General features: G+C 32.9%; 2 protein-coding genes across 3 annotated transcripts; one reads left to right on the top strand and one right to left on the bottom strand.

Moving 5' to 3' along the window:
• The first annotated feature begins 638 nt into the window (after positions 1–638).
• Positions 639–3,340, top strand: LOC133202124 (uncharacterized). Its single transcript, XM_061337901.1, has 4 exons — positions 639–800; positions 931–1,005; positions 1,665–1,859; positions 2,413–3,340. Exons 2-4 carry the CDS (start codon positions 942–944, stop codon positions 2,835–2,837), a joined length of 684 nt encoding a protein of 227 aa, XP_061193885.1. The 5' UTR covers positions 639–800; positions 931–941; the 3' UTR covers positions 2,838–3,340.
• Positions 3,341–6,494: 3,154 nt separating this feature from the next.
• On the bottom strand, positions 6,495–15,216 carry LOC133201906 (coiled-coil domain-containing protein 89-like). 2 transcript variants are annotated; one of them, XM_061337698.1, is made up of 7 exons: positions 15,121–15,216; positions 14,182–14,654; positions 12,875–13,005; positions 11,185–11,321; positions 10,793–10,875; positions 7,299–7,392; positions 6,495–6,914 (listed from the first exon to the last, which is right to left on the bottom strand). In XM_061337698.1, exons 1-7 carry the CDS (start codon positions 15,175–15,177, stop codon positions 6,828–6,830), a joined length of 1,062 nt encoding a protein of 353 aa, XP_061193682.1. In that variant the 5' UTR covers positions 15,178–15,216; the 3' UTR covers positions 6,495–6,827. The 2 variants fall into 2 exon arrangements, with proteins under 2 accessions (XP_061193682.1, XP_061193681.1); XM_061337697.1 differs by having other exon boundaries at positions 6,496–6,914; positions 15,067–15,216.
• Between the last annotated feature and the right edge of the window lie 172 nt (positions 15,217–15,388).

The raw sequence follows: 15,388 nt of genomic DNA, 5'->3' as shown, positions 1-15,388 counted from the left end.
CTGCCCCCCCCCCCCCCATTTTTGCATCAGTTCAACATGAAAGCTGAAATTTTAATGTTCATATCGTTTCTTAAAATGAACTTTAATTCTAGAACGAATTATTGTGCGGAAAGAGGAACATTAATGCGCTCTCTGTATGCCCTACAGCACCCCCCCCCCTCCCTTTTTTTTTTTTTAATTTCTTTCGAACCGATTAACGATTCTTTCAAGTATAATTTCAATATATGTTTTAAAACATTTATTAAATGTAATTCTACATGAATATTGTATAACTGAACTTTCATTTTAACCTTCTTAATACAGTTACATTGATCACATGTATTGACAGAGAGTGTCAATATAAACAAACAAACAAAAAAGAATTCCAAGTATTTATACAAGTATTTAGAAATAAGCAATTAAATGCATCAGTCAAATTGAACAATAACATGGACAGGGTCAACAAATTAACATGAATCGTAAAAAAACACAACAAAAAATCCAGATTTTTCCACTCCTACATTATACATCATTACATTATCAATCAAGACGGAACTAATGTCCCCTTTTTACGTCACTCTAATCAGAACCGTTCTTTAATGAGCAATATACGCCAGGGTTTATTTTGTCCCTACATGCGCTCCTGTCACTGCCCGTGACATCCAAATTGTCTCTCTGTCTTGAAAAAAAAGTTTTATTTTTACTTCCTGTAGAGATATTTGCCATTTTGCAGAGTAGCATAATCGGAACACCTTTGACCTTTTTCCCTTCATTTTATCGTGTGATTTGCGGAGGAAAACCTTATATTGAACAACGGAGAGGTAAGAGAAATAATATTCCAAAACACATTATTATCTTTCTGATTATAATTACCAAAAACTTATCGTTTTGCAAGACGAATTAATTTTCTTTACCGTTACCATGGTTAAATCTTTATATTTACATCGGCAGGTAGTGTTCGAATGGCGATCTGGAGAAACACTGCATTCCTATCTCTTCTTACATTTGTACTCATCTTGCAGACAGGTAATAACAGCTGCATTTTTAAAATGATTGAGTAAAGTTGCTTGAAAGGTCAATTGTCGTACCGGAGCCGATATTGCGATTGAGGAGGATACTTACCCATTCTAAGAATGATATAATGGAATATTGTTTCTTTTATCAAATTTTCATCTTCAATAATAATGATTCGTTTTAAAATTTATCCGTACTGAACATGCCAACTAATTTGATTTTCGATTCTTTATCCCCATTTCTTTTTTGGCTACACACACCATCTAACATTCAAATTACAATCATGCAATAATATAGAATCATCTTCGCTAGCCACGGGTTTTCGGTCCACTCCGCTACATACATGGGGAGCGGAATGTACCGAAGGCCTTGGCTAGCGAAGATATTCTTTAAAAAATTATATAACGTGTTCAACTTGGCCACTGGTACATGTATATGGAGTTCTTTACAAGCGCACTCTTCCTTACACTTTGAATTTCAGAGAACAGTAGAAAATGGTTGAAAGAAAGAAAAGGGGAAACAATATACCACGATTATCAAAATTATAGGTGTATGTTAGAAGATAAACTTTTTTAAATTCAATATACATGTATTTTAAATGATTATATTTTTATTGATGTTTAAATGAAATAATTATAAATGTTTAATGTCAAGTTCCCTCAAAATCGCAGGTGGGGTGGAGAGATTTGGAACAAGCTGCTTGCGATACAAGACATCGGAACTACCCGATATATCATCCGTTTTTGGTACCGATCGATACTGCCAAAAACACAACGACTTCCATTATTGTAAGTTGTGGGCATGCGCTAAAACAAAACCAGAATGCACTCAAAAACGACCAGGAAATAACTGTTTTTATTGTGAAGGTGGGTACGACTAAAGAATCAGCACAGAATTCGAATTAAAAAGCATTTGTCAAAAAATCATGAAAAGGTGAATATTGTACTTCGAAGGAAGCTAATTCATCGTTATGACCAAAAAATAGCAATAACTGTTTTATTATTTGATTTAAATGATTAAATAATACAAATTTGTTAAGCAAACCTTGCAATCTTCAATCATCTGAAGATCGACCTAGCCAAAATGAGTGAGAAATGCGGAATTTCATTCGACGACAAAAATCGTATCAATTACCCAATCTATATTTTTGTAAAAACAAAACAAAATGTGTTTACCTAAAAGGTTAGGTGCAGGTGGACAGAACTTTGTTGGAAGTTCCCAATTTATTTTGGTGTAATGAAGAAAAGTTAAGTTTGAAGTCTGGTGAAGGTGAACCTGTACTTTTTATGATTTCTAGAATATTGCATTCCAGCCAGTCAAATTAAGAGCTAGAAATTATTGTTTCATATGAGAAAAATATGCTAACTTACATTTATTTTCAATGGGTTTTATTTTTTTAAGTCAAAGATTATATTGTAGGAACATGCAACATCGGCGGATCTATTGTCAAGGTAGGCGACCGCGTGTCCCACCCAGACGGTGTTAACGTTTGCACGTGCGGAGCGTACAATCACGTGAGCAACTGCACGGATGTTCTGCCTCCATTGAACAAGATCTGTGGCGGAGAACAAATCCAAACTCTCCGTACGCAAGGTCGGCGAATCCTTCCGCCCATTCGGCTGGGAGCCAGACCAATAAAAGTCCACAGACATGTCCACATTTTTGGAGGAGCAGTTCCTGCGCCAGTGATTAAGGTCCCAGTAGTTAAGGTTCCTGTAGTGAAAATTCCCCCTCCCAAGATCATATCCGTCATAACACCCCGAACTATTCTGGTCCCCGCACAACCAGTTCTCGTCCCTCTTGTCCCTGTAAGGAGGCGGACGATCGTGCAGCCGGGGAAATAATGGACTCCCAAGGTTTCGTGACTTGCTGTAGCAAGTTTGATCAACAGTTATGATATTTGTGCAGACATTATTGCAAACTTCAGTAAAGTTTGCTGCCTAGCTATCTGATAGAGACTTATGTCTATTTTCAATTAATTGACATTGTCCATCAGTACTAAACGTGTTTTTTGTTTTTATTTTTTAACTTTTTACAGAAATTGAATGAGCTTATTTCATTTTAGCATTTGATTTATGCATAGTCGTACGCTTCATTTTGTATACCAAAACTATTCTGGTTCGCGCATAACCATGACCAGGAATTTATCCTCCCCAGAGGCGGTCAGGAATGTAATGGATGAGCCTAGTATGTACTTTCCAAGGCTATGCGACTTGATGTATAGACAATTGAATAAACACTGGCATGTGCTGAGGTTATTTAATGAAAAGCAAATACTAACATTTGTTATGTGAAAAAGGGGCATGTTTTTCTCTAATTTGTCCATCAGGATTGATTTTTTTTATATTTACATTTCCGATGTCTTTGTCCAAGATAAAATTTCAAATAGTAAAAATATTTTATTTCTACATAAATCTACTGGTTCATCGATAGGCGTGGTGAAAAAAAATCACGTGCGGGGCGGGACAGACAGAGACAGAAGCGGGACTTGTAGCACGTGAATTTGCAGAATTAACAGCATGTAAATATAAGGAATAACTGTCAGATTTTTTGGTTTCATGACGATGATCAATCGATTGGCTTGCGTGATAATTTTATGCATAAACGCCTTCGGCGTTTATGCAAATTATCACGCAAGCCAATCGATTGATCACATCATGAAACCAAAAAATTAGACAGTTATTCCTAAATTTAATATACAAATGAATTAATGTCTATTTATTGCACTGGATTTTAATATTTAATAATTATGCTTCACTTTGTACTTTTATAAATTGAATGTAACATTTAAAAACATAATAAAATAAATTGTTTATAATTCATTTAATATTGGATATTTAATTTTAAATGTTAACAATTCAACATTTTTTAATATAATCAACTAAATTTTAACAAGATTGTAAATAAAAATCAATTTCAATGAAAAAAAGTACATTTATTAACATAAAAAAAATCAATTTAAACAGAAGAAATGGACGGAATTACAATCGCTCTACCTTAAAATCATCTGTAGGATGTATTATACATACATGTAAATGTATATTTCCCCAAATATCTCAGGAAAGGAAAGGTGGGGAGATCAGAGGTTATTAAAGAGTGATAAACCCTTGATTTGAAATAATGTCCAAATTACAAAACAAGAGGATAATGGGACACAAAGCTCATCTGAGTCAACATTCTCCTTCATCCTGATGAATTAATATGAACTTAAATAATACTGCATTATCAACTAGTCCATGATTTTAATTATTTTAAGTTACAAAATATGGCAGTTAATATCAACATTACAACTTGTATCCTTCTTATTCTTAAGGATGTCTACTTGTATAAATTTCTGTAAAACTTTGTTCCCTAAATTGTGGCACCCACCCTAGTCCCTGAGGCCACGCACTGAAGAAACTTTGTTACATGGGGATGCCTACCCTCTTTTGTGCCCCAACCCTTCTCCCAGAGGTCATATGATTTCAAGACACTTAAATCAGTTAAATGTACACTACGTAACTACACTTGGAATGCATATTAAAATGACAAATCAAAGCTTTGCTGTCCTGGAGCAGAAGAGTTTCAAAGCTGGCATACAAGATAAATTATAGACAACAGGATTTTCAAAGATTTTTGCTGTATACTCCTCCCATTATGGCCCCACCCTAGTCCATGGGACTATATACATGTATATATAATCACCAGTGAAATGGCTCCCATTTCACTTTTCACAATTTGAATGAACATGAAAATTAAAAGATGATTTCTGATTAACCCCACCCTATTTTCTGTCTTAATTATTTCCCTTTAAGGACATTGGCAAGGTTCCTGGTTATTGTATAGAATTTTTCAAGAACTTTTGAGTAGGTTTAAATGTACTAAATAGGCTATATTATGGACCGTTTTACCTACCAATCCAGCATTCTTTTTTAGATTTTGTCAAATTGGTGTTTTTACAATTCTTAATGCATTTCCTTTGTAAAATGTTGATAAAAGGGACCTACATAATTTTTCACCATAATATTTCTTCAAAACACATTTATTTCATACAGTTTTTGTAATATATACATAATTGTAACTTTATTTCCTATGACTTCTAGATATTTTGGTTGAAAATGTATATATAGAAACAAGACATGGATATACCGGCACCGATCATCATTTTTGAGTTGCGTCCCTTAACAGCTAAAATTGGTCAAGAGACTGGTTGATTGTTTATCATGTAATTGACTGAATTGATTGAAACACATTGTCAAAAAAATATTGGCATAGATTTATTTTTAACTTTTATTCGTAATTACTAAATGTCGATTCCTTCACACGACCTAAGAACTGTTCTCAGTCGGCAATGTCGACCTACCTGTCAGCATATGTCACATCTTTGCCCTTCCCAGCATACTGAGCATAACTATGATAAATGACGACCTGTTTGCTCTTTATCCCTGAATACAATGTACAACAAAGCCATTACTACTTTTCTTTCTTGCTGTATAGATGATTCTACCCGTTGAAGGAAGTACACGTGCTTTTGTTTACCTCTATAACATAAGCTTTATTGGTTTTCACCGCTTAGAGAATTCTACACGGGAGATCACTCTCAATCACTATTTTACAAGTGAAAAAACCCATGTATTAAACCCTTTTTCTCCGGAAAGCCCTGACTTGCCAATGTCCTTAACAAAGGGCTTGTCCCTTTCATTTGTAGAGGCTTCAATCCCTTTTACCCAATGATGCTTTGTGGGAAGTCTGGTTGGGACCCCTGTGATTTTGAAGATGAAAGTGTGAAAAGTTTACAGAAACACACACATACATTTTTTTTTGTATACGGACAGTCTTTGATCTGAAAGCTTCACTTCATCAACTGGCTTGAGTGAGCTAAAAAAAAAAAAGAGTAATTGACACACTGTTCCCCTGAAATGGCAAAGTATGATTTGAACTTTGACCTCACAATATATCCTTGACCTAACAGAATGTGTTCAATCTGGAGCCTCTTTGTTTAGTGTACATATAGGCCAACGTTACATATGGAAACATATAATTACAAACAGATAAACTATGAATACAGAGTCCCAACAGTTTTCAAATACTGGGCCATATGTATAAGTACATGTAATATATAAATTTGTACATGATACAAAAGTGATTTTCAGCAGCAATAGTTATTAACAATTTACATGTATAATTTATCATAATACCAATACATGCATTTCAGCAGTTTAAATAAATAATCTTTACTCACATGAAGATATATTATATTTCATAAAATATTATATATATACACATTGCATTTTTTTTTATAATTTTGCAGAGTTGTCCCTAAGACCTGGGGGGGCCAGGGAATTTCCCCGCCTATAACGACGTAATCCTCTGGTTATTCTGGTATTCCCCCTTAACCCCCTGTTAGAAGAGCCCCAAATTCCTTTCTACATTTTTATTGTCCCCTGCTATTTCAATTCTTAGAGACAACCCTGATTTTGTGTATTCTAAGTGTACTTAAAGGTTATCACATAAAGGTTATCACATAATATTCTTCAAATTCAGATGCATCATGTTTTAAAACAAACAAGTTTATTTGACTGCAGAATTGTCAGCAGTAAATGTCATTAATATTGTACATGTTCATTTACTAGTTAATAATTTATCAAAGACAAACACGGAAAAGTGGTCTTATTGCCTTTTTCAATGCAATTTCATAACAAGATTTGTATTTCAAATGTATCCTCAACTAGTAATACAATTTTCAAAAATAGATAATTAATTGCCCTAAATGACACACCCCATGACAGGAAGTGACAATACTAAGGGAGACTACTCTGCCTCTTTCTGACAAGAAGTGACCTTACTAAGGGAGTTTACTCTGCCAGATGTCGGAGTCTCTCATTGATTTCTTTCTCTTTTTGCAGCAGCGTGTTGGAGTATTTCTTAAAAGCCTCAAAATCCTGTGGAGCAACACAAATCACTTAAATAATTGAAACGCCTATATTTATAATTTTTTTTCCTTATGCTTCAAAGATATTAATATTATATATCTTCAACTATTTTTTTTATGTGAACTAATTATCTTACAAGCATATTTTAAAATTAAATGGTGTCACAATGTACAACATTTTTACTACCTTGAATAAGACTATTATACTGTAACACTTAATAAATATATGTATTAAGTCAAGTGCAGTCTGAATAAGTCTGTGATATTGTGAAAATCTATTATGCTAGCTATTATAAGTCTAGCTATTATAAGTGTTGCTTAAACTTTATAATACATAATCTGGTACTTTGTAAAAGTCTGTAATAGTAGAGTCCTGCTGTTCTACGAGACTTACCCTAATCGCTTCTTTACAGCGAGTTTCTGCGGAGCTCAGCTCGTCACGTAACTTTCTCACCTGTAGGTTAGCGTTCACTGTAGCTGCCTCCCTTCTACAAATACAGGGGATATAACTTGTATTCACTTCTCAAATCAGGATGAAACTTTTATTTACCTATTAATACAAGACAGTCTATATGACTTAATTGGAACTGCTAAACTTTTTAAACCCCCCCCCCCCCCCCCACACACACACACAATCAAATTTATGAACTAAGGAACTACCTATATGAGCTAACTTAATTTAAAACAAATGAAACTTTTCAAAAAAGGGTTCATAAATCTGCCTACTCTCTCGATTGACCCATAATTTTTACAAGTTTTTGCCTCCTCTGATTTCTGGATGTTCACCATTTAGATGCTTTTAATAGTGACAATATATCAACAAACAGTTTACGCATTAAAATTGAAATGACTAGATGATATATACTAAGCACAAAGACATCATGATTAAGATATGCAGATGTAATATAAGTATGAAAAAATTAGGGATTACTACTTGTCTTAAGTGTCATCATTTTGAAGTTGATATTCAGACCGATCTTTTGTGAGAACAACGATGAGTAGATTACCTGCTTAGATTTACAAATGTCAAATCTTAGGGACAAATTGATAGAAAACTACGGTAACATCCACTTTTGGGTATGCAGGTCTGGGCTCAGATTTCTCCTTATACACAATTTATTCATATTTTTTTCTCTGTTTTTATGAACCATAAATTTTCTTGAGACTACATTATATATTGTGAAGCTGAATTTGAAAAGTGCTCAGAACATCAATCCAATTCACAAATATCAATTAAAGTTGGAGGGGGGGTTATTAAGTTTCCCTAACGTTTTATTTAATCAATTGCTAAAAATGCTATAACCTTCAAAAAAAAAAATGTCTGAAAAGGAAAAACACATACGGTTTATATATTTCATATATATATATATTGTTACACTACAGTGTAATTTACTGTAGATTCCTTATTTTTTGCGAGAACTTAATGTAGCAAAATGACTCATAAACATCAAATCGTGAGAATATGAATTGCAAATGGACTTTTGATGAAGACATTTTAGTACACATATTTCAGCAAATTAATATAAAAATAAAAGAGAGTATTTCTATTTCGTGAGTGGTGCTTCTTTCAAAATTAAATGATAATAATTAAATTACTAATGTACATGCATCATATGCATGCAGCTATTTCTAGGTCACTGCTAATTATGACCTTAATCAGATCTAAACACCTAACATTAACATTCAAATACACATGCAAAATTTTGTCATGTTACAATATAAAATCTTAATTAACGTAGGTCGCAGGGTTGGTGACCTTTTAAAATTGCTCGAAAACATACCATGAAAATTACATAAATATATGAATTTCCTACTTTTGTTGTACATTCTCTAAAAATTTTATAAAATTTGTCTTCACCTTTTTGCGTTATTAAATCCAAAACATGTCATCGTTGTCGTAACATTTTGGACGTTATTCTATTGAATTCTATAGGGAAAACGTCATTTTGAACTCGTTTTCAGGAAATATTTCTTTTCAAAAAATCTCAGTATCTTTTAAATGGTGCAGACGAAATTGTTTCCCTGTGGTCATTTCACACAGAGATGATTTCAGATAAATCTATGTAAAAAAATCTAAAATATAGATGTACCTTCGAGTTAGTTTTCTCGTAATTTAAATGCAAATAATTGCTTTTACATTGCTAAATGTAACATTTTTAAGAATGACGCTATAAATGATCACGACGTCACACTTGACGTCGTGAATACGGTTCGTTATGAAGTGCAGAAAAACAAATTAAAAGAAGAAAAAAATTTATGTTTATATATATATTTGATGTAAAATTTATATTTTGAAATAAGCACAGATGTATGAGTTATGTAACAATGTATCTTGTCTGAAACATCTTGTTTAAGCTGTAACTAAGGGAGAGAGAGAGAGAGAAGGCTGGGGGGGGTTGCAGGAGCAGTACTCCTAGCGTGATTCAGAGACTTTTTTCTTACAAGAATGGGGGAGCGAATATTAATTAGAAAATCAAATTAGAAAGAAAAAGTTCTAAATTTTCTGACAAGTAAGAAAATGGGTAATCGCCAAAGGATTAGGTGAGTGGTTAGGTACTATTATTCAGAAGAACGGCAAATGTGGTAGGGGATGAGTATAAAAAAATAATCTTTTTTCAACAAATACATATCTATTCTCTGTCGAGTTGAAATGTTACATGTTATATGTCCAATTTTCTCCTAAATCGAAAACTAATTTTCGTTTCATTTTGCTTGAGATAAATCCTAAACTTTTGATATAACAGCTGTAATTGCGGTTGTTTATATAATGACGGTTTATCAGTGTAACACACATATAAAATACATCAAAGGAAAAAATAATCATGCAATTGAAACTTGTTTAGTTGCTCCATATATTTTTGTGATACTGTTGTGGTCTCAATGTGATGATAAATAAACGCTTTCTAACGCTTTCGACTTTCGAACTTTAAAAAAATCGTTCAAATGTTTTCTATCTGTAATAACTTCAGTTGTGTTGAAGAGTTAAAAAATGTCTTACTCATTGTGATGTCATAATCAAATGTGCACACAAAAGTCGCCCAAATCACATAAATTGCGTACTCAGTTTTAATGATGTCAGCAAACCCGCAACGTCCGTTAAGATACTTGAGTGCAGGAATTTAAAACACATCAAAGAATCAAAGATATTACTAAAATTTTTTTTCTCCACCAATTAACATAAAATTACGAATTAATGACATGAAAAAAAGTGAAAGAATCAACATTTTATTTTAAATAAATTATTTAAATAGATGAGAGTTTCTTTGACTCATCCATTTTGTGAATATTAAAAACTGTGCTTTGTGAGTGTTGGAGATTGGTTTTGATAAAAACATCAATCTGTGGTTAACATCTTACTGTATGACAAATCCTTCATAGTATAGAATGAATAACAAAAAAAAAAAAACCATGAATTGAAGCATCATAACAAATGACAGTTACTTTACTTTTACTTAATAACTCTAATCCAGATTACCGGTAAATAATCTTTGATATAACCTGCTGAGGAATTATTCTTATAGACTGAAGCATGATGGGATTTGATATAAAATGAATACAACCACATTCAATAGTCCTCATCTCAAACTTGATGAGATTGATTAAAAATTGTCGAGATTGAAATAGTTAATTGAGATGCATTTCATAACTTTGGCTAATATCCCTGGTATTTAAATTATCAGTAACTGTTTGAGATATTGAAGTTGTACAGTATGATTACTGAAAGCTTTTTTTACATATTTTTATTAGTTAAAAAAAATTAATTGCACACTTAAATTAATTTACTTTGTTCATTGAATAGTATGCAGAATACAATAATCACTGAAAATTTTAGTATGTTTAATAGTCAAATTAATTGCAATAAAACCTAAAAGTAATCTGATATCTTACTCAAACTTCTCTTCCAGGCTCCGGATGGATTTCTCCGTCTCCTCAATTTTCTTCTGTAGTTTTTTGTTTTCCGATTGTTCTTTCTGTAAGAATTAAGCGACGGAATTTACTTCAATATAAAACAAATCTAAAAATTTAACATACATACATGTAATTTGTAACTGTAAAATATATGTAAGGTTCAAAATTGCTTGGCACTGTAAGCATGAAAATAATTTAACAAATCAGTATACAGGAGGGGGGGATGAGGGGATCATTTCAGCAATTCAAGTATCATAATTTACATAAAGGCATTGGTATATGGGGGGGGGGGGGGGTGTGTGTGGGGGGGGGGGTGTTCTATGTACCTTTCTCTGAATCACAAATTACTATGTTTACAGTTGGTTATTTACCTGTATGATTTTGCCTCTCTGCATTGCTAGGTCCAGCAGTTCATCTTTCTCTTTTGTAAGGGCCTGTATTCTGCTCTGAGACTCACAATCAGCTGATTTCTTATCATCTAGTTGGTTTTGTAACTTGTAATTAGCACCTGTGAAAAAAAAAAATCAAAAATGTTGCCTATAAACCCATATTTAATCAATCTATTTTCAAAAAGCTATCCAAAATCAAATCTGTGATCCATGTCCCAAATCAAATCTTTGATCCATTCCCAGATTTGTTAATTCCCTAAAATCAAATCCAGGAGTGAATTGAAGGTATGAATTTAATGAATTTCATTTTTTGTGTGTATGGTTTAGGTTACAGAGATTTATGTGTTTTTATTCCTTTTTTAAGCAAAATTTTAGACATTAATTTTCAGTTTTTACTCATTCAATCTTTAAACAGTTTCTTTATATAAAACAACTTATTAAAACCATTTGTTTTATACTTTAAATAACTGTACATTGAGTCATGTACTTTATCAATATCTGGAATCTTATTAATTCACATTTCACAAAGAGGAAAATGGATAAACAACCCAGTTACCACCCTTGTTATCAATGACTCCCTTTAAATTATAAGATCATACAGTACCTACATTGTCATCAGATTAAGAACATACGCAACATAGTTTGAACTTTATTGTCTTTTTCCCTGGAGTTGAAGAGTTCCAATACTAGAAGGAACTGTGTGCTACATTTTAATGTCTATATATGCTGTTGTACACTTCTCATAAAACAAGTTTGGATAAACAAAACATCTAGACTACATGTTTACTAGTAATTTTTGTATATTTTTCTTTGAATTAAACAGGAATTTTCATCAATTGATATCTTTTCAAAACCCGTGGTAATGCATGCTGATTTTGTGTCTATGAGCATCTGATGGCACTATAATCTTAAATTATCTTAAAGAATATCTTGAAGAATTATCAGTAGGTAAGGTACGTTGTGTATGTCCTTAAGAACTTTTATTGTACACTTCAAATATTCTATCAATACATGTACTGTAAACGGGGAAATTTCCCCCATAGTTTTTTTTTTCACCCTCAGTGCAAGTCAGCAAATTAAAAGGGGGCAAATTCAAAGAAAACAGCATAATTTCTTACACTGAAGTATATGTCTGACCAAGTGTATGTTTGCAGGTGTGAAAGGGCGAAAATAACACTGTGTGAAAACAACCCTGTGTACAGAATAGGGAGATTTTCCACAAATAAAAAAGAACTGGAACAACAGTTTCCCTGTGTTACCTATGATTCCCATAATTGACAGGAATATATTTATTAGATCATACAACATGTACATAATCACATCATCTCGGGTCTTTCCATCGGAGGTCTGAAAAACAACCTCGGATGTATTAACATCACCGGATGTTAAAAAATTATTCAAGATGGAGTCACTTCCTATTCATTAAAGCAGTGGAAAGACAGAGTTAAAAGTCACTCCTGTAGTATATTTTAGGTAATATATTTACATTCAATAAAGTTGGGCTCCAAAGTCTACAAATAAGAGTTCTCCATACATTTATTTCAAAGTTTATGAAAAGGGGGGTTGTTATGGATGCCTACGTAACACATTCAAGGTGGTTTTTCCGCTTGTCGGAAAGGCCCGAGAAGTTTCGATTGACATGTACACTCAGCATCTCCGCTGGATCACATACCTTTTAACCTCTCCTCTGTTTCCTGTAATTTATTGTTGAGGTTTTTTATGTCCGTTTTATACTGCTCCTGCAATGTCTGAATTTCTTTTTGAAGTTCCTGTTCCCGAGCTTTCAGATCTTGAATGATTTGTCTGCAGAATACATATAAACAAAAAAAATGTATTATTTATCTGTTTACGTGATAAATATCATGTTAATTACAGTAATATTTACAGTGATGATTCTGTGAATTGACCAAAATATCTAAAATAGTTTAGAAGTCGAGGAGCTGAAGAAATATGGGCTTAGCAAGCCCAAAATAGGTTTAAATGAGGGACAAAAATTGTAGTGTAACAGTTTGTTCAACAACTTTTACATCTTGACCTGGCTGAATGAACCGCCATGCCACTGTAAGGAAGTCTCAATCATCCCTATGTTTGTGTTTACCTTACTTGGAGATATAAGAAAATGTCTGAATGATGCAGATTAGATTAAAACAGGGACAAAACAACTTGAATTTTTTACCGGACAAAAATGGAAACGGATTGCTGCAAAAATCAAAAGTACTGAAATATCGTAAAGCACTCATAAATATTGGATTCTTGGATTCAAATTAGCGGAATTCCGCTAAATATCAGAAGAGAATCATCACTGTATTTAAAAAATGAAATGCACATGCAGCACGTCACTAATTAATAATAATAATCATAAATTTATATAATTATGCTTTTGAAAAAAATTTCAAATTTCATTTCAATCTTGATCATCACTTCTTTTGCTTATGTCCTTCACGCTATGATCTAGCCTCAATAAACAGGTTTGTTACCGACTGTCTACAGAAATATATCAGATTATAGGGAATAATCTAGGCCATGTTTACTACTGATAATTGGCATTTTTCCCCCATAGACAAGAGAAAATTTCCCCTGAGTATCTCATTTTCTCCTTTTAATGAGTAAAAATTCACCTTAAAAACCTCAAACAATAATTTATTTAAAATTTATTGTGTTCAATAAATGAATGATTTTCCTAATTTCTCCAGAAAGGGTAGTTTCCCACAAGCTCTGGATTAATCCCTGCATTGATCAATCTTTGCCTAGCCATCTACAAGATTAAGCAACCCAATATATTCCTGTAGCCAGTGAGTAACAAACTTAATACATTAATGTTGCATTTTTCTTGACAATTATTCATTCTACTTGAATTTTTTTGGAAGAAATTTTTTGCCCATTCACTCCATTGAATGCTTTAAAATTCATTGGAGACTGATCACGACAACTTACATTAACTGAATATTTTCAATGCATATCAATGTACAGTACATGTACCTTTGTCTAATCTCTTGACTACTAGTCTGTTCTTTTAAACTGGCAAGCTTTTTCTCCAAGTCAGAAATCTGCTGATCTTTTTCAACTATTGCACCAGAAAACAAGCGAGAATTTTCATCCCTGAGACGAGAGTTCTCCTGCCGTAAATCCTGATTAGATCTTTTATACTCGTCTTTAATCTTAATCATTTCCTGATGATTTGATGCAAGTTCATCAAAACGTTTTTCAAGAAGAGAATTCTTTCTGATTTCTGCATTCAGCATCTCTTGAGCATTGCCCCTAAAGTCCATTAATTCTTTGTTAATTCGCTCCAGCGTTGAAGTTTTGCCTTGCACATCATCTGCTCTCTGTTTTAGTATCATAATCAGCTGGCTCTGTTCGTCAATTCTAGATCTCAGCATCGCATTTTCTTTCTTGTCATCCTCAGACAGGTTCTTCAGCTTATCTAGATTTCCCTTCATTTCTTCCATATCCTAAAATTAAAAAAAAAACAATTGAATGAACAATTTTGGAAATGGGATCCCAAAATGTTTAAACTTTAACTATTTTCAGACTGGCAGGTAAAATGTTCAAAATTGTGAACAAATATGTCTGCATAAAAGAAAAAATACTAGATATCATACCAAATTAAGAATCTGTAACCTGTTGAAAGTGATCCATTGCATTAAAAATCGAACTGGAATTTTATTCTGGAAAATTCCCAGTCAATGAGTCATGGGAAAATTCAGTAAAGGGATTTAATAAAAACTATTTAGCCTATATAGTTACTGGGTCACATATTAGTCATTATACCAGAATTTATAATCAACGACCAGCTTCTAGACAAAAATAAAATAACACACACACACGGGTTCAAAATTAGCAGCCAAATACACGTTTTAACACCTTTTTATTTTTACTGTCGGCCAAATGGACATCAACCATATCAAACGCAGTTACCCGTTCACTGCCCGTCACCATGCCTCTAATGTCCTTTGGATTTCTTGTGTTCGACATCTCTGGCTTTTTTCGTTACATTTATTCAATAAGCAAAGCGTACAATACAAACATCATTATGATCAGGCCTCAACTTCTCAAGACAAGTTTGCTGTCATGAAAACATGACGCCGGAAGTAACAGAAATGGGGAAATTCGCAACTTCCTTTTTTTTTTTTAATTCTTTTCGGACAAAAGATAGATTTTGTAATTTACATCAGTTATTTATCTT

The sequence above is a fragment of the Saccostrea echinata genome, unplaced genomic scaffold (genome assembly GCF_033153115.1).
Source record: "Saccostrea echinata isolate AGI-Se365-2 ecotype Australia unplaced genomic scaffold, CSIRO_AGI_Sech_v1 ptg000046l, whole genome shotgun sequence".
In the NCBI taxonomy this organism is placed as follows: domain Eukaryota; kingdom Metazoa; phylum Mollusca; class Bivalvia; order Ostreida; family Ostreidae; genus Saccostrea; species Saccostrea echinata.
This window is presented reverse-complemented; position numbering and strand designations above follow the sequence as displayed.

Bases quoted from the DNA above. Each gene is read 5' to 3' on its own strand.
- LOC133202124 (XM_061337901.1), top strand. From the start codon at position 942: ATGGCGATCTGGAGAAACACTGCATTCCTATCTCTTCTTACATTTGTA. The intron at 1,006-1,664 runs GTAATAACAGCT...TCAAAATCGCAG, and splicing joins TGTACTCATCTTGCAGACAG to GTGGGGTGGAGAGATTTGGA. The intron at 1,860-2,412 runs GTGGGTACGACT...ATTATATTGTAG, and splicing joins TAACTGTTTTTATTGTGAAG to GAACATGCAACATCGGCGGA.
- LOC133201906 (XM_061337697.1), bottom strand. From the start codon at position 15,177: ATGTCGAACACAAGAAATCCAAAGGACATTAGAGGCATGGTGACGGGC. The intron at 13,006-14,181 runs GTACATGTACTG...TGTATTCTGCAG, and splicing joins AGTCAAGAGATTAGACAAAG to ACAAATCATTCAAGATCTGA. The intron at 7,393-10,792 runs GTAAGATATCAG...CTGTATTTGTAG, and splicing joins AGCCTGGAAGAGAAGTTTGA to AAGGGAGGCAGCTACAGTGA.